At 48.0% G+C, this 21,271-nt stretch overlaps 1 protein-coding gene across 1 annotated transcript in view; it reads left to right on the top strand.

Moving 5' to 3' along the window:
• Positions 1-21,271, top strand: part of KSR2 (kinase suppressor of ras 2) — a 184,574-nt gene that overhangs the window by 45,607 nt on the left and 117,696 nt on the right. Inside the window, exon 4 of the mRNA XM_088660098.1 lies at positions 3,400-3,907. Within this exon, the coding sequence (XP_088516224.1) occupies positions 3,400-3,907 (508 nt within the window). The remainder of the gene's footprint in view (positions 1-3,399; positions 3,908-21,271) is intronic.

Below are 21,271 nucleotides of genomic sequence, written 5' to 3'. Positions count from 1 at the left end.
ACACACCGATTCCGGGTCTGTGACGGCTCAACAATGCCAAAAACTGAGTCTCTGAAAAGCATCCTGTACGCTTTTGTGTGAGCAGGTATTAGCTGAGAATGGGCTCCCCAAAATCTACTTCGATATTTTTAGGCATGACGCACTGGGAGAAGCATCAGGTTATTTTTACGAGGGTGCTCATCAATCATGTAATGACACAACCATCAAAATAAAAGAGCAGATAAATGAATGCAGGGAATGGCAAGGACATGCCTGGAGCCTGGGCTGTGGGGTTTAATGACCCCAGATTGGGCTCCGATATGAAGAGCCTTTCCTGGTTGGACGTTGGGCTACCCTTCTCTCAGCCACTCCACACCTCTGCTTAGCAACCATCAATCATAATTAATTAGCAATGTGGTAATTAATCTTGCCAAAGAAGGTGTTCTCCCTGGATAATCATCTCCCACTGGGACACGGGTGGCGCTGTGGTCTAAACCATAGAGCCTAGGGCTTGCTGATCAGAAGGTCAACGGTTTGAATCCCCGCAACGGGGTAAGCTCCCATTGCTCGGTCCCTGCTCCTGCCAACCTAGCAGTTCGAAAGCACGTCAAAGTGCAAGTAGATAAATAGGTATCACTCTGGCAGGAAGGTAAACAGCATTTCCGTGTGCTGCTCTGGTTTCACTAGAAGCGGCTTAGTCATGCTGGCCACATGACCCGGACAAACTGTCTGCGGACAAACGGCGGCTCCCTCGGCCAGTAAAGCGAGATGAGCGCCACAACCCCAGAGTCATTCGCGACTGGACTTAAGTGTCAGGGGTCCTTTACCTTTTTTTTACTGACCAAGAACTGCAAGAGTTTGTCCCTGTTAGGGATTGGCCCTCCTATTATTGCATCACAATTGTCTGCTATTTTGCAGGGTGGGGAAGTTGGATTGATTGGGGTTGGAAGGCTCTGTGCAAAATGGGAAATGGTTGCTTTCAACGCATCCCCAAACTGCTTGACGTCTTGGCTGGAGAGTGAGGAGAGGCTGTGGCGCAATGGGTCAGTGTGCCTGGCAGTTAACCGGAAGGTTGGTGGTCCAAGCCCACCAGGGATGGCTGTGGGCAGAATTCCTGCATTGCAGAGGGTTGGACTAGATGACCCTTGGTCCCCCTTACCACTCTACAATTCTAGGGCCACCCTCCCCTCTTCAGAAGCAATCCCAGGTATTACAATGTGGAATCATAGAGCTGGAGGGAGCTTTGCAGGCCAGCAGTGGGGAACCTCTGCCCCATGGGCCTTATTAGACTCCCCAGGCTCCCCCATTTAGCCCATGCAGCCATGTTGGATGAGCAACATTCACCTGTTCTATACCTTACATCATATTAATCATGTCCATTGTGGTACAGGTAAAGGCACGGCTTCCCTGCCGAAAGCAGGGGCTTGCAGGATCCACCAACCAGCTGATCAATGGCACTTGCAAAGAAATGATGGGGTTTAGCAAGTGCCATTGATCAACTGATCTGGCACCCCCAGATCAACTGATTGTTGGCACCTTCAAGGCGATCGGAATACAGGATGTCTGTTGACTGGAGAGGAATGTAGCATAACGTATTTCTGCCTTGCTTGGCCTTCTTCTGAGCTGCGTCTCTGCAGAAGCAGCCTAGAGCATCCTTTGCCAAGCTGGTGCTCCCCACGGCAGGAGTGGCAGTCCAAAACATCTGGAGGGCACCCACAAGACTGTCAAGACTGGTTGGGGGTGTTAGTGGGGCAACACATTTCTCTTTTTCATTTGAGTTGCCAGCCAACTCCTCAGAGACTAGGATGCTAGTTTGTCGGCTGTCCAATCGCCCAGGTGGGCAGAGAGCACCGAGGACATTCCGGCATCCAAACAGGCTGTTTCAGATTCCTCTGGGATCAGAGGCAGTCCTTCTATTGCAAGGGCTCCCTTGATGCTTAACTCTGTCAGCTGCCCAAATTCACTTCCAAGTCTTTCTGCAGCTTCTTTCTCCAGACGCCCATTAATTATCCTTTGGAGGACTCACTTGTCTGATCTGCTAATGCTTTCCACTCCCAGTCAGTCCAGCCCCTCAAACTCCACCAGATCTCTCTCTCTCTCTCTCCGTCTCTGCACCAGACCCCTTTCAGCCTCTCTCGAAACATCCCACTGCATTAGCAGCCGAGACAAAGAGCCCTGCGCAGGCACCGCTTCTCCTTTCATTCCCCCTTCCCGTTGACTGATTTTCTTTTTATTAACCAGCTTTGGAGGGAACAATCCCAAAGACGACCCCCCCCCGCCTTGTCACACTTTTTAAAAACATAAAAAACCCCTCCTTTTAATCAACCCTTCTTCCTTTTTTGTCCTGCAGCTCATTGCCTGTCCTTCCCTCTCCCTTCTCAAGAGCTTGAAATAAATTGATTTCCTTGAAAAGGATGCGGAGATAACAGGGCTATCAATTAATAATCCAGAGTGGCATAATAATAATAATAAAAGAGTTGGGGTCGCTATGGACTTCTTTTTAGAATGCAAATATCACCTTTTTATTCATGAGTTCTTAAGAGGCGTTGGATCAAAAGTGCTGGGAGTGCAGAGCCTGGGTTCACTGGGGAGAGAGAGAGAGAGAGAGATGGAGTCTATTATTTTGTCCAATAGCACTTTTGGGTAATGAAGTGCAATTTCTTAGGATTCCTTCCTGAATGGATTCAGGAAATGGTGGTGTGTGGGGTGCATGAAGAAGAGGGAGGAGTGGGATTAAAGGCATTCATGGAGCCTAGTTGTGCCAGCTCCTGGGCCAGCCTCCCCTGCTCACTTTGCTTGCCAACTCCAGCTACCCTTTACCTGACCAAATCTCCCTCCCTTTACACCTCAATGACCCTGCCCCCTCACAGCTTCCCCCCAAGCCTCTCCCTTCTCCCCCAAGCCCCACCCCCTTTTAAATGGCTGGGGAGGTGCTTCACAGAACGGCTTGCTAAACTGGACGTACCAAAATGCATTGTTAGCTTGCAACAATGTGCGCATTTGTCAAAATTACATATCAATATGATATGAATATCGGAATAAATCCTATGCCTATGTTCATGGAACAAATATGCATGACTGCATTATATATAGGGGAACAGCTTGAAAAAATGTGTGCCGTAGTCAAAACCACACAATAAAAGAGTTAAATTTGCATCAAACTGCCGATTAATCTTGATGAGGTTTTTAAAAAAATATTTTTAAAACTGCAAATTGCTTCAAACCGGGGAATTTGGGACTGGGGGAAAATGAGGCACTGAAGGCAAAAATGTTTCCTGGGTTGCTCCCTCTGGGTGCGTTGAAAGTTTAAATAAGTTCTCAATGTATTTAAATGTGTAGCATAGATTTCCTCTTGTTAAATTACCGCTGCTTTGCAAGTGTCTGCATGAGAGTGATTCTCCCTCTTTCCTGTTTGCACAGGTGGTAGCCTTTCCAAGCAAGATTGGACGATCCAGTGGCCGGCAACGACTGAGACGGGCAAGGAGAACAACTCCGTGTGCCAATCGGAATCCATGCAGTGGATTCGAACCCACCTCTCTCCGAGCCCCAAAGCTCAGTCCAAATGCACCCAGCACTACTGCCACTCGGCCTTGCAGCATGGACCGGGGTATGCCCATGTGGACAGGCTGGCTGTGGAAGGCTTCCCAGGGCTGTTCCCGCCGCTGGAGTCCGGCCACCGCTCCTTGCCCCCTTCCCCGCGGCAGCGGCATGCTGCCCATACCCCGCCACGCACCCCTAACATCGTCACCACCATGACGCCGCCAGGCACACCGCCAGTCAGGAGGAGGAACAAGGGGAAGCCCCCGGGGACGCCACCCCCATCCTCCCGGAAACTCATCCACCTTTTCCCAGGCTTCACCACCTTGCACCGCAGCAAGTCCCATGAATTCCAGCTGGGCAATCGCGTGGATGAGGCTCACACACCCAAGTAAGTGGACTGAGGAGGGAATATGTGCATGGACAACATGGGTGGAGAAGGCGGGAGGTGGACTTGTCCCCCAGGGAGTGTGTGGGTTTGCTAGGTTGATGATCAGAAGGTCGGCGGTTTGAACCCCTGTGACGAGGTGAGCTCCCGTTGATCTATCCCAGCTCCTGCCAACCTAGCAGTTCAAAAGCACGCCAGTGCAAGTAGATAAATAGGTACCACTGCGGCAGGAAGGTAAACGGCGTTTCCGTGTGCTTTAGTTTCTGTCACAGTGTCCCGTTGTGCCAGAAGCGGTTTAGTCCCGCTGGCCACATGGCCCGGAAAGCTGTCTGTGGACAAACAACAGCTCCCTCGGCCTGAAAGCGAGATGAGTGCTGCAACCCCATAGTTGCCTTTGACTGGACTTAACCGTCCAGGGGTCCTTTACCTTTACTTCTTTTTATAATCCCTGTATCCGCAATGGACCTATTGATGACAATAATATATTGATGTAGCACTTTCCAGCATTTAAATACCTCTACTTCCACCAGCGCTGCCACCACTGCGATTTGTATATACCATACTGCATATATATTTGTTTCTTTTGTAAAATTTCTACACCACTTGATTGTAAACCCTCAAAGTGATTTGCAAACAAAGATACAGCAATCAAATCACTAGGACAACAATAATTTAAGACTTCTTAGTAGTTAAAATAACAACAGACTAAAAACAAACTCCCATCGGCTTTCTAAACATCTGGACAGACTTGTCTAAATGGGAATGTTTTTAGCAGGTGATGAAAGAGTGCGGAGAAGGTGCCTGCATGCCTGCCTGATATCAAAGGGCAGGGAGTTCCAGAGGGTAGGTGCTACCACACTAAAATACCCTTGCAGAGTGGGTATGATGATGATTAGCAGTCTGAGCTGCACCTCCCTCTGTGTCCCCAGCCAAGCATGCAAGGTGATGTGGGGGCGGTCAGGGCAGGAACTGGAAAGAAAACCATTGTCTCAGTTGAGGCCGCAACTAGTGGAATCAAACTTACCAATGGAATTTCTAGCGTTAACTTGCATGCATGACAGAACTAGGAAAACAAAAATGACAGGAGCTGGCCACAAAGCATGATGGCAGCATGAAGGCAGCTGAGTTTGTAGGGAAAGTGAAAGTGCAAAAGATGAATGTAGCGAGGGATTGAGAAACACAGCAAGGTAGTGAGAATGTAATATCCCTGCTGGATCACACACAGTGTTTTAAAAGAGGATTAGACAAATTTGTGGATGGCAGGGCTATTGATGACTGCTAACTACAATGGCTGGATTCCACCTTCACTGTGCCTCTGAATACCAGTTGCTGTGGATTATGAAGTAGAGAGGGTCATTGTGCTCTGATCCTGCTTCCCATGAGGCATCTGGTTGGCCACTGTGAGAGCAGGATACTGGGCAAGATGGGCTTGTTATTGTTGCACAATGAACCTGTTAATGGTGATAATACTTAGCATTTACAGTGCTCTGCTGCTGTTGTTGTTACTCCTCTGCTAGAGAAATGACCATGCTGCAACCTCAAAATGTACAGCTCATCTCACATTGTAGAAGCCGGTGTCCCCTTCACAAGTTTATCTCAATCTCTCCATGAGAGCTTTAGTTTCGGGGAACAGCAGCCTGGGGGAGAGTAGGCCTGCTGGTCACGTACCCACCTCTGCGTGATGAGGTGTGGGGGGGGGGCAGGGTGCTTGTTATTGCACAGATCTATTCATAGGTGTTTCTATTGGTTCAAGTGTTCTTGTAGGCTGGCTGTGTACTTAGGAACAATCCAAAGATGGTGCAAAGTTTGGACAGAGGAGGATACAAAGGTGAAAACCCCACCGAGACCAGGAGAAGTTGCCGGCCAGAGCTGCATGCTGGGAGCTTCTCTGTGGTTGCTTCCACCTGCGCCCCTTGGCCATCATCAAAAGATGGGATGTAAAGATAACGAACCCTGTTGCCTTCCATTTCGTGAATCGGTTTCCTTCAAACGAGCAGGAGGCAGGCCATTTAGCCACCGGAGCTTGGCAGTGCCACATACTCTGGGACGCTGATGGGGTTGCCAGCTCATTAGGTCCGAATGTGGCCTCCCCAGTGGAGAAGGGCTCTCCGTTCCTTCTAATGAACTGTTCCACATCAACAGGGGTGGCGTTGTGGGTGGGGGGAGCACCTCCCAGCCACTCTGTCCCTTCTCTCAGCCATTATAGATATTTTCCATCTCTTGCTCTCGCTACACTTCAAAAAGTTTTCAAGCAATGTAGTCGCTCTCTCTCTCTCCGATGAATTTTCTTTTGTGTCTTTGTTGGGGAAAACATCTGTTATTTTGTGCAGGGACAGGGGTGAGGAACTGCCGGCCCAGAGGCCAAATACAGCACTTCAGGCCTCTCTGCCTAGACCTCAGTGCTCCCTCCAGGCTGCACCCTCTCCTCAACCACACCCTGCCACTCCTGCCTTGCAAGGGCCCTTGCGGGTGACCACATAGTACCGTAGTCTGCATGTTGTGAGCATGGCCTGCTGCAAACAATGAGTCCCATAGGGGGAGCTGGTGAAGCTTGGGAGGAGTCTGGGCAGGAAATCAGGACCTTGGACAGCTCCCTGTGCATTCAGGCCACATACAGTACAAGCGCACACAGGCTAGGATGCTGCTCCAGCTAGGTTCTGTGGCTCACTGAGGTCTTAAGTCATGGGTGGGGAGCCTCAGGGGTGGGGCCCAAATGCGGCCCCCCAAGCCTCCCCATCTGGCCCTCTGGCCCTCATGTCTCTCCCCAGGCACACCGCCTTTCTAGCTCTGCTTCACACACGGCTCAAGTGTTTTCGCCTGGCTGGAAATAAACTTGCGACTTGTCTAAATGGAGGATAGAGAAGGGAAAAGCGGGTGGCGCTGTGGTCTAAACCACTGAACCTAGGTGGCTTGCCGATCAGAAGGCCAGCGGTTTGAGTCCCCGCAACCGGGGTGAGCTCCCATTATTCTGTCCCAGCTCCTGCCGACCTAGCAGTTCGAAAGCACACCAAAAGTGCAAGTAGATAAATAGGTACTGCTCCGGTGGGAAGGTAAACGGTGTTTCCGTGTACTGCTCTGGTTCGCCAGAAGCGGCTTAGTCATGCTGGCCACATGACCCGGAAGCTGTATGCGGACAAACGCCGGCTCCCTCAGCCAGTAAAGTGAGATGAGTGCTGCAACCCCTGAGTTGCCTGCGACTGGACCTAATGGTCAGGGGTACCTTTACCTTTATACTTGGTGGTGCAGGGCCCAGTGAAACAGGGATTTCTTTCTTCACTGTGGGGGCCACATTTCCTTCTGGGGAGCCTTCCAAGGGGCCACATGCCAATGGGGGAAGCAGAGGCAAAAGCAGGTGGGCCAATGAACTTACATTCAGTCTTTGTACAGTAGGCTAGATTCTAAACACACATACACATTCTCTCTCTCTCTCTCTCTCTCTCTCTCTCTCTCTCTCTCTCTCTCTCTCTCTCTCTCTCTCTCTCTCTCTCTCTCTCTCCACTTTCCAGGCAAGAAAGAAACACAACACGAGGGTGCAAAGACATGGCACACAGCAAGCCTTAACTCCCGACTTTCTGCTTGCTCTCCTGCCCATCTTTAGGGAAGGGGTTATCATGAGTCTGGTTCACAGAGATCTGATCTTGAAGCCTGAACTCCTGGCTGTTAGATTAGAAACTTCCTGTTCTTGGAAGTATCTCTGCTGATGCTTGCTATGTAAAAGGGTCTGGCCATCAGCTCTAAATGAGACATGAACATGGAGTGCCGGGGGAGAAATGAGCAGAGACAAGTTCTCTGAGACGGGAGTTCAGTTCATTATGTATGTTACTAACAAAGATAAGGCTCTGACACCCCATCTCCCCCTTTGGTTTGACTCAACAGTTTCAGATAGAATGCAAACCATTTCAGAATGGAAACCATTTTTGTCCCCTTCTCCACCCATCATTATTCAACCCATTTCCCCACCTCATGCTCTGTGTCAGTACGATTATTTTGTATTACCTTGAGCTTTTGCAAAAATAGTTCAACGAAAACCTTTTTTTAAAAAACAAACAAACAAACAAACAAACAAACACATGTTCTATTCAGGCCACAAACTCTCAAGGAGGATGCGAAGCAGGGTGTGGCTTGGGCGGAATTCCAGGGGCCAGGTAGCGATGCCCGGGGGCCACATTGAGGTGCCCCAGCCCTGCCTTACAGTTCTGATGAAGACTCTCCTTCTGGTCTCTTCCTGAATCCGGTCTGGAGTCTTTCTCCCATATCTTGTGGCTCATTCTGGATGTCTGAAGCATTGCCACCATTTAATTAGATCTCTCTCTCTGTGTGCTGGTGTGGGAGTCTGAGGCCTCCTTTCCCCACTGTAATTAAATATTTCAGGTGAGCTCGAGTGAGGCTCTGGGCGCGACAACCGGGATGGGAGGTAATCAAGCATTTCCAGTTGTTAATAGCGCAAGGGGACCCTGGAGCCCTTCCCCAAGCTCCGTTCCAGCCGGCTAGAACCCCCCCTCTCCACTTCTCCCTTTCGGCGGGACTCTGGCACTTGAGGTCAGGCTACCTTAATTTACAATTAGCAGGATGCAGCCCCTCCGCAAGCCCCGGTTCCAAGAGGAGAATCCCCTGTAGGCAGCGGAGTTTATTAAGCTAAATTAATCGAGGGGAGAGAAAACAAATATCAAAGTGTGTTCTGGTACCCCAGCATCCAACCAAGGGCTCATTGCTTCTATGCAGGGAGGAGAGATGTCTGGAAAGGACCCAGAAAGCTCCTCAGTGGAAGAGTGGAGGTTAATTTACTCTAATGGGGCTTAATGATTTTCAGGAGGCAGCCACCGAATCTTGCCTTCTAATCCCATTAGTGTTTTCGGGATCATAATTAGCGCATTAAAGGGAGGGCGCCTCTCTCCCCCCCCCACTTCTATCCTGCAGAATCACACAGATGCTCCTGCTGCAGTTTACATTGCTTTCCGTTGAGAACTTTGGTTTTGAGTACAAGGAAGGATGGGCTTTGCTGCGAGGGCTGAAGAATGCAAGAAGATCAGGATAATGGCCCATCTGGTGCAATGTCCCGTCCTCACAGTGGCCAGCCAGGTGCCTGGGGAAACCCACAAGCAGGACCCGAGCATGAGAGCACATGCCCCTCCTGTGGCTTCCAGCTCCCAGGATTCAGCTGAGCAGAGCATAGCCATCAAGATGAATTTTAACAGGGAGAAATGTAAAGTACTACACTTGGGCAAAAAAAATAAAAAATGAAAGGCACAAATACAGGATGGGTGACACCTGGCTTGAGAGCAGTACATGCGAAAAGGATCTAGGAGTCTTGGTAGACCACAAAGTTGACATGAGTCAACAGTGTGATGCAGCAGCTAAAAAAGCCAATGCAATTCTGGGCTGCATCAATAGGAGTATAGCATCTAGATCAAGGGAAGTAATAGTACCACTGTATTCCGCTCTGGTCAGACCTCACCTGGAGTACTGTGTCCAGTTCTGGGCACCACAGTTCAAGAAGGATACTGACAAGCTGGAACGTGTCCAGAGGAGGGCAACCAAAATGGTCAAAGGCCTGGAAACGATGCCTTATGAGGAACGGCTTAGGGAGCTGGGTATGTTTAGCCTGGAGAAGAGAAGGTTAAGGGGTGATATGATAGCCATGTTCAAATATATAAAAAGATGTCGTCTAGAGGAGGGAGAAATGTTGTTTTCTGCTGCTCCAGAGAAGCAGACATGAAGCAAGGGATTCAAACTACAAGAAAGAAGATTCCACCTAAACATTAGGAAGAACTTCCTGACAGTAAGAGCTGTTCGGCAGTGGAATTTGCTACCAAGGAGTGTGGTGGAGTCTCCTTCTTTGGAGGTCTTTAAGCAGAGGCTTGACAGCCATATGTCAAGAATGCTTTGATGGTGTTTCCTGCTTGGCAGGGGGTTGGACTGGATGGCCCTTGTGGTCTCTTCCAACTCTATGATTCTATGATTCATGGCTAGCAGCCATCGATAGTCCTCTCCATGAATTTGTCCAAATGCTCTTTTAAATCTATCCAAGCTGGTGGCCATCAATGCCTCCTGTGGCAGGGAGTTCCGTAGTCCAACTATACTTGAGGAAGAAGTCGTGTCTTTTATAGGTCTCGAATCTTCCAACATTCTGCTTCACTGGAAGTCTAAGTTTCAGTGTTAGGAGAGAGTAAGTTTTTTCCCCCTTACACTTTCTCCATGCCATGTATTGTTTGATAAACTTCTATAAGCTTGTCTTTTCCCCGAACTGAAAAGACTCAAATGCTGCAGCTTTTCCTCATAGGGGAATCACTTCATCATCTTGGTTGCCCTTTCATGAACCTTTCCCAGTTCTTCAATATCCTTTGTCAGGTGAGGTGACCAAAACTTTGGACAGTATTCCTGAAATGAGGGAGATTCTGGTTGTACGGAGGCTTCTGCAATGCAGTCCTCTACATCAACGAGACTTCCTCAGGCCGGGGTGGGGTGGGAATGGGACTTGTGGGAATTAGACTTTAGTTCCCATTTAAAGATTATGTGGCCGACAGCCTTGGGTCGTTTGACCAGATAGTTCTCTTTCCCCTCCTATAAAAACTACGCAATACACTTTCATTTAAAGTTTAAAGAACATATACTGTACTTTTCTGTGTATAACACACCCCCATGTATAAGATGCCCCCTGTTTTGGGGGACTAAAATTAAAGAAAATGGTGAGAGATGGCCCCAAGTTGTTGAGCTTTTTTGGGGGAGAATTGACCCCCCCCATTTTTTAACTTTATTTTGGAGTAAAAAAAAACCTCGTCTAATACACGGAAAAGTCCAATAACTTTTACTTAGTGTACTTGCCGTTGCAGATTAAAGACCGTATTTTCCTGTGTATAAGATGATGTTTTTTGCATTAAAAAACTAGTCAGAAATTGGGGGTCGTCTTATACACGGATGGTGAATGCACAGGGGTTTGGGCTTGGGCTCTGGTGTGGGTTTGGGTACAAGTGGGTTGGTGGCGGCCGGGGTGGGGGTGGGGGGCGATCGCCAAAAGAAAGCTCCACAACCTTTTTGTGCTATCGCTCTGAAAAAGCTGTCCGGATGTTTAGCTCTTGAAATATGGCAGCTGTAACTTTGGGGGACCTCTGCAAAAAAGAAGAAGCTCAACTTCTCAAACTGTTGCTTATGTTTAAATATACAGTACTAAATATCCCATGCTTTGAATATTGAATAAAATATTGAAGTTGTTTGATGTTTAAAATATTGATTTATTAATTTTGGGTTCAAAATCCCACAGCACTGAGACCCTGGACTCGTTTCGTGTTTCTGAGGCTGGCCCTGTAGGCGATTCCCATTGTGATTCAGAGTCCTCATTCCCATCCCCAGAAGAAAGGGGACCAGACTTATGGGGCCACCATGGGCCTGCCCTTGAAGGTTGTCCCGAGATCTCAGCTTGTCCCAATAGCACCAGCCGGTTGTCTCCTAACCAGTGCCGGAGCTTCTTGCTCCAGCACCGGGGGGTGGGGGGTGGAGAGCAGGCGGGGCGGGGCTGGTGCACGTCCCGGGGGCATGACGCACGCCCTGGGGGCGTGGCGCCCAGCATGGGCCGGGGGGGGGCAGCCGCGATGGCACCCTACCAGGATCGCGCTGCTGGGGGCGGTACGCTCCCCCCGTACTCCTCTTCCTCCACCAGTGCTCCTAACAGCTCTCAGCCCCCTTAACAAGCTACAGCTCCTTGGGTTCTTTGAGGGAAGCCACAACTGTTCATAAAGTGGCAAATACTGCTTGCAGGGCTGGTCCACGCACGAGGCAAGGTGAGGCAACTGCTTCAGGGGGCAGGATCTACATAGGGCAGCAAGCATCTCGCCTCCAAATAAGGCATCGCTTTTTGCTACCACATTGGCTGGGACGCCTATGGACTGATCTGCTGCTTCCTCAGGAGATACTCCCCCCCCCCTCAATGCTGCCCCACAGGACTCATTTTTAAATATATATATATATATATATAAAGACTTTATTTAATTTATTTAGGACATACACAATAATAAAAGGAAAAGAAACAAATGCAACACGAACATAATCTTGAACAGAAAAACATATACAACAAAGAATAAGTGTGAATAAAAAATTAAATCCAAATCATATATACATAAAGATAACATAAAATTAAATCATATGTATAATAAACAAGGACATCCTGGAAATTAACAAAAATTTGAAAAGTTACCCCCACCCCCTCCACCACTTATGGCTTCCAACCTCTCCTTTATACTGATTTATATTTCCTTGATGAATTGCATACTTTATTCTATTATAATTTTTAAAAAACTTTTTGTGCCCTTCATACCTCTGCTACAAGATTCGCTTTTTCCACCTGTTTCTTTAAATATCGTTTGAATGATTTCCAATCCTTTCCTGCTTTTTCTTCACTTAACCCTTTCAATACCCCAACTTTTATTGCTAAATTTTGGTATATTGTTAATTTAATTAGCCAATCTTCTTTACTCTGAACTTTAACACTTTTCCAATTTCTTGCGATCAGGAGTCTGCCAGCTACTGTTGCATGCATCAACACACATCTGTCTCTTGCTTTTATTTCTTCATTTAGCATTCCCAAAAGGAATAGTTCTAGATCTTTTCTAAACGAATACTTAACTATCTTTTTTAATTCTTTGTATATTTCATCCCAAAAATTTTTTAATGAGTCCCACAGGACTCATGATGGGACCCTGCACTTATGAATTTGCCACTATACAGCTGTGTACATACACCATAGCCAACAACTTGTTATTTTGCTCGGTAAATACAAATTGCAGACGTTGATTGATAGGGATCAGCAGAATGCAGCAGGGGCTCCTGTGTGCCCCCTCTATGGTTTTATTGTTCCCTTCCTCTGATTTCTCAATCAACGGAGATGGTTATTTTATTACAAATTTATTGGGAATTGAAGGCCTTTTGGTTTAATGTCTAAATGACCCAGCGCTGGTTTTCTGGAGCACCAGAATCTTCTAATTAGCCTTTGCGTTTCTGGCTTGATGGCGATTGGCAATCACGAAATGCTTAAAAAAGACCCAAGGAAGTCATAAGGCGCTTTTCATATATTACCGGCGCTTCCGCTCAGCCTCATCTGTTTTCCAGGCCACCGCTCTGTTGATGATTACGGACGGGGGGATTTCTGAAAGCCCAAGGAACCTTTCCAGGGCTAATGTTCCAGACCTTGGCATTATGGTCAACAGCCATAATTTGGGCAACACAATTCATTATTGTAAGCAGTAACCCTCTGGCTACATTTTGTATGAGACGGTCCTTAAGTCTTGAGCAGTTTGAAACTACACATCAGGCCAATTAATGGAAAAGTCTGGTTCGTCCAAATAAGCTGGGGTTAAAGTGTGGTTTATGAATCTGGCGTGTGTGTGTGTGTGTGTGTGTGTGTGTGTGTGTGTGTGTTCCCAAAGTCTGGACAGAACTTGGGACAGTAGTTCATTTAAAACCAGGAGCGGACACTTCTGATCTCTTCCTGTGGTTCATGAACGAGGCAGTCTAGGAAGGGGAAATGTCAGGAGCTGGACTGAGGAGGAATGGTGGAGACCCCCCCTCTTCTCCTGCACCCCCCCAGAGAAGAGGGAGACAGTAAAGATTTACAACAGTGGTTTGCAGAACGTCATAGCTCAGAGGCTGCAGAGGGGGAGAAGCTGGGAAATATTGGGAGGGGAGCAGGAAAGAAGAAGCACCAGGGTAGAGACAGCTGACAGGCTCAGTGTCTTTAGAAAGCATCCCAGACCCCCCTTCTCCCAGAACCCGGCGGGCGTGGAAAGTAGGAGAACAGAAAGCTCAAAGGTAGAAAGCACAAATCTGCCAACCTAGGGATGACGTATAATAGGAGAGATGGAGGGGGTGGGGCTTCACTCGGAGCAACGCCATTACTGCAAGAGAGGCACTTTTCAAAGCCTCTCTCTGTGAATAGTGAATAAAAGACTTGGTAAGAACTCTTCTTGTTTATCTAATTCTTGGCTCCCCACCGTGCGAGGGATCGGATTCCCTGAACTCTGACAGAAACAGAGGGTGGTGATGGCAGAGCTAAGATCGCGCCCTCTCTCCTGCAGCCACCATTAAACTTTTGGACCTCAAAAGGGCAGGGCAGCAGCCCCTTGGAAATGTGCTGGTGAATCGAGGGCAGCCATTCCCATCTCCCCTGAGGTGTATGTTTGGGAGGGGCAAAGGGCATCCAGCTTCAGGGGGAGTAACTGATAAGAAGGGATGTGTGACACTGTCTGTTTCAGTTTTTCTCGCTTTTATTCATTTCCCCCCAGTCTTAAACACAGTTTACCATAGTTTCACCTGTTTGTAGATTATTATTATTATTAAAAAAGAGTTATTTCCAACTTGGGTGGCTTTAAAATAGGACTGGACAAATTCACGGAGGAAGCTAAGTCTGCTGCTGGCTACTAGCTATGATGGCTCTGCTCTGCTTCCACGGCTGGAGAAAGTCATGCTTCTGAACCACCAGCTGCTGCAAACTACAGGAGGGACACAGGTGGGCCTGTGGTCTAAACCACTGAGCCTAGGGCTTGCCGATCAGAAGGTCGGTGGTTCGAATCCCCGCGACGGGGTGAGCTCCCGTTGCTCGGTCCCAGCTCCTGCCAACCTAGCAGTTCGAAAGCATATCAAAGTGCAAGTAGATAAATAGGTACCACTCCGGCGGGAAGGTAAACGGCGTTTCCGTGCGCTGCTCCGGTTCGCCAGAAGTGGCTTAGTCATGCTGGCCACATGACCTGGAAGCTGTACGCTGGCTCCCTTGGGCAATACAGCGAGATGAGCGCCACAGCCCCAGAGTCATCCTTGACTGGACCTAATGGTCAGGGGTCCCTTTACCTTTACCTTACAGGGGGGGAGAGTTGCTCTTGAACGCAGGTCCTTCTGCAGGTTTCCCATAGGCCTTTGGTTGGCCACTGTGAGAACCCAATGCTCTTATTACATTCTCAAAATTTGTTACCATTTTGGCATGCATTTCTCTTAATTTCGCACTTCTTTTGCAAGCAGCATTCTCCAACATTTCCATAGGTTACATCCCCAAATATAATGATTATTTCATATTAGTTGCTTGTTACCTAGAGGTCCCCAAGTGACTCACAACACATTTAAAACATTAACATAGATACATTATACCGTTAAAAAACCCCAACTCTTTAAAAATACAAATATTAGCATATTTTGTGTGCCCACATTTCTGGGGACTTGGAGAACTGCATTGTAAAAACCAGAGAAGTGGGGATATCGAAGGATGGTTGTATTTCAGTGTACATATTGTTTCTGGGAAAGATGAGTTCAGTGGGTTCTCATGAAAATGCAAGCAGAACCCTATTTCTCCCCCATCTTTACCAACTGAAGAGGAAAAAAGGTTTTTTTTCGCACAAGCCCTGCCAAGTCTCCCTCCCTCCAGTGCTGCCCACTTAGTCGATGTGACGGTGCCGTTGCTGCAATTACCCACACTCTCTGGCCTCTGGCGCACTGCAGGTATGCAATCCCAGTTAATTATCGCTGTGTGGCATCTCTGTTGAGAGGAGCAGAGGTGGTTTTTATTTTATTTCTTTTTCTGATATAAAAAACAACAAACCGGCATGTTTGCGAAGAGGCACTTCTGTGGCCTCCCCCCGGCAAGAAGCCTTACCTCCCCTCGCTACTTCTTCAGCAGTGGAGCCATGATTGTGAGTTTGGATGAGGGTTTTACGTCTCCATGGTGACCCCAGCTGGAATCCAGAGATGCCTGTGTGCGACTGGGATGAGGTTTGGGGTGGCCGGCGGTGTGAGCAACAGACAATGTCAGGGGTCAGACGTTAAGCAGATGCTGCGGTCATCAACACAGTCAGTTTGTTTACATCCCACAGCCTTTGTCAATTTAGGCCCTGTCTGCACCATAGACTTATTTGTAGTTGTTGTTGTTTAGTCGTTCAGTTGTGTCCGACTCTTCGTGACCCCATGGACCAGAGCACGCCAGGCACTCCTGTCTTGCACTGTCTCCCGCAGTTTGGTCAAACTCATGTTCGTAGCTTCGAAAACACTGTCCAACCATCTTGTCCTCCGTCGTCCCCTCCTCCTAGTGCCCTCCATCTTTCCCAGCATCAGGGTCTTTTCCAGGGAGTCTTCTCTTCTCATGAGGTGGCCAAAGTATTGGAGCCTCAGCTTCAGGATCTTTCCTTCCAGTGAGCACTCAGCGCTGATTTCCTTAAGATTTATTTAAAGCATGCTCATACAGTGGTACCTCTGGTTAAGAACTTAATTCGTTCTGGAGGTCCATTCTTAACCTGAAACTGTTCTTAACCTGAAACTGTTTTTAACTTAACTTTAGCTAATGGGGCCTCCTGCTGCTGCTGCGCTGCCAGAGGTTTCTCTGCCAGAGGTACTATGGTATTTCTGGCTTAGCGGAGTTTGTAACCTGAAGCAGGGCCGGCTCTAAGGCAAGGCTGGGTGGCGTCGGGCACCAGGCCGCCGGGCCGCCAGGGGGGTGTCGCGCGGCTGCGCCCGCTGCAGCAGTGCTGCACCCGCCTGCCAGCCGCAGTGGGAAACAGGGCGCAGGGGCGCGCCGGAGCGATCTTTGCACCACGGCGCCCAGGCGCCCGATATGCTTAAGACGGCCCTGACCTGAAGTGTTTGTAACTTGAAATGTTTGTAACCTGAGGTACCACTGTACCACTTTAAAAAGCCATGGCTTTTCCCCTTTGCAAAGCACCCTGGGAACTGCAGTTCCTCAAGGGTGCAGGGAATTTTTAAGGACACCACTTTTCCCCTCACAGAGCTACAATTCCCAGAGTCCCTTGCAAAGAGGAATTGTAGCTCTGGGAGGGAACCCAGGCGCTAATTAGTTTATTTATTTATTTATTTTATTTATTAGTTTATTTATTTTTACACTTATATCTTACCTTTCCTCCAAGGAGCTCAAGGTGGGACGCATGGTTTTATCCTCTGTTTTATCCCCTGTTTAATCCTCACAACAACCCTGTGAGGTAGGTCGGGCTAAGAGACAGTGACTGACCCAAGGCCTCCCAGTGAGCTCCATGGTTCACTGGGGATTCAAACTCTGGCCTAGTGATGGAGATCTTGTAGTGAACAGCAAGAATGGGAAAATTTGGAGAGGAGGCAAAAGTTTCAAGGGCTGACAGGGGGAAAAATCCTAATGTTTTCAATGTTTTCATGGTGTTGGAATGGATTTGATATTGGAACCGTTAAAAAGGGGGCTCGAGGGGGTCCAATAAGGAATTAAGAAATTTAAAATTAGAAAATTTTATTGTTATTATTGTTCTTTTTCTTATCTGTGTTTGTATATCTTTTTTATGTTGTTATTTTATGTTATATTCTGGATGTGGACATATGGACTTGGAAATAAGATTGTCATGATTGTTTTTATTCGCTGTTATTATAATTTGAAAAATCCAATAAAAAATATTATAAAAAAAAAGGAATGGATTTGAACACTAGGGGATTATATATTGTTATTAACCTTCCTTGCTCACATTAGTGAGATCAACAGGCTACCATCCTTTGCAGCTTAAACTTGGAAGCTAATATTGATTTAACCTTCTAGAAACAATAATCTAGGATGCTTTCAGGGAGACTGGGTTTCCCTGGTATTACCCGTTTTCTCCCCCTTAAAAATAACAATGACATACCATACATTTTTTTGTGAAGAAATAAAAGTAGTATTTACTTAAGTACTCTAGGTCTTGAAGCAGTACTTACAGTAGCAAAATGAAGGCAGGTTTAAAAGTACAGTGGTACCTCTGGTTGTGGACATGATCCGTTCCGGGGTGCCATTCGCACCCCAAAAAGTCCACAACCAGAGTGGTGCTTCTGCGCACATGTGAAGCGCGATAGAGTGCTTCTGCGCATGCGCAAAGCATTCAGAATGCTTCTGCGCATGCGGTGAAACCCAGAAGTAAACACTTCTGAGTTTGCCGCGTTCACAACATGAAGCAACATGAAGCAGATGCAACATGAGGTATGACTGTACTATACAAGTTAAAGGTAAAGGTAAAGGGGCCCCTGACCATTAGGTCCAGTCGTGTCCGACTCTGGGGTTGCGGTGCTCATCTCGCTCTATAGGCCGAGGGAGCCGGCGTTTGTCCGCAGACAGCTTCTGGGTCATGTGGCCAGCATGACAAAGCTGCTTCTGGCGAACCAGAGCAGCACGCAGGAACGCCGTTTACCTTCCCGCCGGAGCGGTCCCTATTTATCTACTTGCACTTTGATGTGCTTTCGAACTGCTAGGTGGGCAGGAGCTGGGACCGAGCAACGGGAGCTCACCCCGTTGCAGGGATTCGAACCGCCAACCTTCTGATCAGCAAGCCCTAGACTCTGTGGATTAACCCACAGTGCCACCTGGGTCCCACTATACAAGTTACGAAAGCGCAAAATGTAACTTCAAAAATGGTGTCTGATCTGAAGAGCTCAGACATGAATGTGTGGTCAGCTTGGAAGCATAGTGAAAAAAGAGGTGGTTGCCCAGGAAGGAAGGAAGGAAGGAAATAGTGTTACAGGTTCATGCCAAGGCAGACAGAGGAAGTGATCACACAGAGTTCCCTCTAGCCAATTTTACAGGAAAGCTCTGAGAGCCTCAGCCCCTTCACGTGTCCACCTGGCAAAGCATCAATTGTTGGTTTGACTGCAATAATGTCCCACACAGGGATGGGGGATGATTTGGCAAAAATTGGAGAGGGACGGAGAAGCTTGGGGATTTCATTAAGAGCCGAGGGCTTGCCGATCAGAAGGTTGGCAGTTCGAATCCCCGCGACAGGGTGAGCTCCCGTTGCTCGGTCCCTGCTTCTGCCAACCTAGCAGTTCGAAAGCACGTTAAAGTGCAAGTAGATAAATAGGTACCACTCCAGCGGAAAGGTAAACAGCATTTCCGTGCGCTGCTCTGGTTCACCAGAAGCAGCTTTGTCATGCTGGCCACATGACCTGGAAGCTGTACGCCGGCTCCCTCGGCCAATAATGCAAGGTCGTCCATGACTGGACCTAATGGTCAGGTCAGCTTACCTTTTCACCTTTATCCTCCAATAATTCTGGCACTGAGGAAACCCAGCACGGACTCCCTTCTCCACTTTCAGCCTCATGTCAACCCTGTGAGGTGGATCAAGCTGTGAGAAATGTGTCTAGCTCCAGGCAAAAGAGGGAGCGCAATTGCTGGATGGGAATTTGAACCCAAGTGGGTTTATGGAAGCTGGAGGCCAGGGGCATTCAGAGGAGCACAGTTTAGTCCCTCCTGCTCTGAACCAGCCTTCTGCACGGCTGCCTAAAGGTTTATGATCATGCCGTGAGGATTCTGGCAATTCCCTGCAGCACAAAAGGCTCATTTCAGATGCTGATCGCTGATTCCTCTTTGGCACGCCTTTCTCATTTGCTTCCCGCATCTCGTCTGGCTTCCTCCGATTCTAACTTTAGTTTCCAGAAGTCACTGAGATTCTGGAGTTTGGAGCTATGTCCGCCTTGTGTGTTTGAGAGGAAGGAACAAGGAGAAAAGTTCTGGTTGGGTTTGTTAACACTCCCTTCAAAGAATCCCCGGTATATAATCTGCGGCGTATTAAGAAGTTACACTTTGTGCAACAGAAAAGAGAATAATAGATCAGTGAGACTTCCACCTTGAAATTCAACCATCCTGGGGGGAGCCAGGACAAGCAAAAGGATCAATAATTAACTGGCAAGCCTTTGATATGAAGAGCTTCCTTTTTCTAAGGAAATTTCCCCGCTTTCGGTCTTGCCCCTCAGAAGAACAAGAACATGGGGCGGCTTACCTCGCCCCCAACTTCTTTTTGCTCAAAGCGCAGCAAGGCAGTTTAAATCAGCTGCTCTGAGAGTTTCTGAGCTGCAGGGGAGAGTGCCTCTTCTGCCTAGGTGCTGGCTGGGTCCTGCTTAAGGGTGAAAAAGGCAAATTCCATGTTAGCAAAGTGTTGGTGTTGGCCTTTAAAGCCCTAAACGGCCTCGGCCCAGTATACCTGAAGGAGCGTCTCCACCCCCATCGTTCTGCCTGGATACTAAGGTCCGGGGCCGAGGGCCTTCTAGCAGTTCCCTCACTGCGAGAAGCAAAACTACAGGGAATCAGGCAGAGGGCCTTCTCGGTAGTGGCACCCGCCCTGTGGAACGCCCTCCCATCAGGTGTCAAAGAGATAAATAACTACCTATCTCCCGCTTGGACTACTGCAATGCACTCTACGTGGGGCTACCTTTGAAGGTGACTCGGAAACTACAACTAATCCAGAATGCGGCAGGTAGACTGGTGACTGGGAGCAGCCGCTGAGACCACATAACACCGGTCTTGAAAGATCTACATTGGCTCCCAGTACGTTTCTGAGCACAATTCAAAGTGTTGGTGCTGACCTTTAAAGCCCTAAATGGCCTCGGTCCAGTATACCTGAAGGAGCGTCTCCACCTCCATCATTCTGCCCGGACACTGAGGTCCAGCACCGAGGGCCTTCTGGCGGTTCCCTCGCTGCGAGAAGCCAAGTTGCAGGAAACTAGGCAGAGGGCCTTCTTGGTGGTGGCGCCCACCCTGTGGAACGCCCTCCCAACAGATGTCAAAGAGGAAAACAACTACCAGACTTTTAGAAGACTTTTCAGGGAGGCTTTTAATGTTTAATAGATTACTGTGTTTTATTTTTCTGTTGGAAGCTACCCAGAGTAGCTGCGGAAACCCAGCCAGATGGGCGGGGTATAAATAATAAATTATTATTATTATTATTATTATTATTATTATTATTATTATTATTATTATTATACCTGACATTTATAAGACATCTGAAGGCAGCCCTGTTCAGGGAAGTTTTTATTATTACTACTACTAGGGATCCCTAGGAAAAGAACTGAAAATAGAACTGCTGGTATCATAATGACATTATGCACAGCTGTGGATATTGGACCGATCCAGCAGGCTCTTCATGTTCCTATTATTTTATCCATTGAGAATGAGGCCACTAAATCAAAGAATCAAAGCAGATACCTGCAGGGTGGCACTGCTTGGGGGCTCCCCATCTGGCTGGTCACTGTGAGAACTGGATGCTGGGCTAGATGGGCTATTGGCCTGATCCTGCAGGCTCTTCTGATGTCCTTATGTCGCACAGCATCTCCACCTGCAGAGCTAGGAGTGCCCCACACATAGCTGCCAAGTTATCCCTTTTTTTAAGGGATTTTCCCTTATGCTGAATAGGCTTCCTCGTGAGAAAAGGGAAAACTTGGCAGCTATGGCCCCACATGCCGTTGTTGCCTTCAGTGCTGATTGCCAGCGTTCTTTTCACTTCCTTTCACAACATTTATATACTATTTGGTTCATCTTCATCAAACTTTATCACAGTCGCAGACCAGCACCAGATAAAAACATGCGGAGAAAGTAAAGCACATGGCAAAGAGGAAAGGGATAAA

Source organism: Zootoca vivipara, chromosome 16, assembly GCF_965207765.1.
Source record: "Zootoca vivipara chromosome 16, rZooViv2.hap1.1, whole genome shotgun sequence".
Classification (NCBI taxonomy): domain Eukaryota; kingdom Metazoa; phylum Chordata; class Lepidosauria; order Squamata; family Lacertidae; genus Zootoca; species Zootoca vivipara.
The sequence above is the reverse complement of the archived record's forward strand: the minus strand, read 5'-3'. Positions and strand labels throughout refer to the sequence as shown.